This window comes from Rhinopithecus bieti, unplaced genomic scaffold (genome assembly GCF_001698545.2).
Source record: "Rhinopithecus bieti isolate Rb0 unplaced genomic scaffold, ASM169854v2 scaffold_65304, whole genome shotgun sequence".
Lineage (NCBI taxonomy): Eukaryota > Metazoa > Chordata > Mammalia > Primates > Cercopithecidae > Rhinopithecus > Rhinopithecus bieti.
In genome coordinates, this window is record NW_016824527.1 from 5245 (window position 1) to 7011 (window position 1767).

The 1767-nt window shown below is 56.9% G+C and overlaps 1 protein-coding gene across 1 annotated transcript in view; it reads right to left on the reverse strand.

Annotated features, from left to right (window-relative positions):
- Positions 1 to 1418, reverse strand: part of LOC108522286 (acyl-coenzyme A thioesterase 2, mitochondrial-like) — a gene marked incomplete at its 3' end in the record, with an annotated part of 5509 nt that extends 4091 nt beyond the window's left edge. The window contains exon 1 of the mRNA XM_017862387.1: positions 128 to 1418. Coding sequence (XP_017717876.1) covers positions 128 to 710 — 583 coding nt within the window. The remainder of the gene's footprint in view (positions 1 to 127) is intronic.
- Between the last annotated feature and the right edge of the window lie 349 nt (positions 1419 to 1767).

A 1767-nucleotide genomic window follows, 5' to 3' on the forward strand; every position in this document is an offset into this window, starting at 1 on the left:
TGGGGGGAGAGACACACACAAAGTGAAAAGAGCAGCGGGGAGGCGGGGGGGCGAAACACACACACACAAAGTGAAAAGCACAGGAACAGAGTTGGGCAGACGGGGACAATTAGCAGAGGAGACTCACCTGGCGGTAGGAAAAGAGTCCCGCGCACCCGGCCCGCGCGCACCGGCTGGCGCCGCACCCCCGGCGGGAGGAAGTCCCGCTCCTGCCGCGCCCGGCACAGTAGCCGCCCGGACTCGGGGTCGTGGCCATCCAGCACCTCTAGCTCCACGGCCAAGGGCGTTCGCACGTCGCGCTTCACCAGCCGCAGCAAGGGTTTCTCGGGCTCCAAGGCCCAGAACAGCCCCATGGGCTCAAGCCCCGCGAAGCTGCCGCCCAGCGCGGGCGCGCGCTCCAGGTCCAACTCGCCGCGGGCATCGGCGCGGTAGCGCGCGTGGGCCTGGAAAAGCGCGCCCTTCTCGTCTCGCAGGGACGCGCGCAGCGTGACCGGCTGCGCCGGAGCTAGGCCGCGCACGGCGATTCGCACCGGCTTGTCCCAGCAGCAGCGGTCGGCGGGCTCCAGGATCAGCGTTGCTGCCATCCGAGCAGGAACCCTAATGATTCGGCCAACCTGCTTCATCTGTGGAGACCCCAGCAACTGCGCCCAACTCTTCAGGCTCCATGGGTACAGCCGGGACGCTCGAAGGACAGCAGGAGATGAGGCCATTTTGAATTCAGACCTGGGAACAACTGAACGGAGGTGGGAGAAAGAAGCTTGTTAGAGATTCTCTAAGGCTACCGTCGCAGGCTAAGCGCCCACTAGGGCAGCGCAGTCTGTTAATCTCAGCTGGGAAGGCCAGAGTCCAGCCTATCAGCCCGACCAAATATAGACACACTTGAACTTGCTTAAAGTCTGCTGTGTTGAAACCTCCACTTTATGTTGGAAAGCAACTTCCTAGTTTTGCTTTTCAGAAGCTTGCTGGCCCGCAGAATGGGCAGTCTCGAGGCGCCAAACTCCTGATGGCGAAGAGGAATGCAGGACTGAAGTTGGTTTTGATCACTTTGTTGAATAATTCACTCATTACTAATCATAGAGCTTTTCTGTCAAAATCTGCACCATGGTGTTTGGCTTGTGTGTTCTCTGTATATGCCTATCCTCCACATCAATCCCACATCGAAGGGTGCTGGCTTCTTCCTGTGTGACATCTGAGCTTCATTCCTTACAGGTGTAAAAATAGTCAAATGAGGTAACAGTTATTTCTCGAACTCCTGACTTTGTGATCTGCCCGCCTCAGCCTCCCAAAGTGCTGGGATTTTCAGGCGTGAGCCACCGCGTCCGGCCAGTAGTTATTATCTTCTTAAACTGGTTTCTCATTTTTGTTCCAGTCAGTCTTAACTGCTTTTTTAAACAGACAGGGTCAGCCGGGCGCGGTGGCTCAGGCCTGTAATCCCAGCACTTTGTCAGGCCAAGGCGGGCGGATCACGGGGTCAGGAGATCGAGACTATCCTTGCTAACACGGTGAAACCCTGTCTCTACTAAAAATACAAAAAAGTAGCTGGGCGTGGTGGCGGGCGCCTGTAGTCCCAGCTACTCGGGAGGCTGAGGCAGGAGAATGGCGTGAACCCGGGAGGCGGAGCTTGCAGTGAGTCGAGATCACGCCACTGCACTCCAACCTGGGTGACAGAGCGAGACTACGTCTCCAAAAAAAAAAAAAAAAAAGAGTCTCACTACTTTGCCAGCCTGCCTGGAGTACAGCAGTGGTTTGCCATCACTGCACACTTAC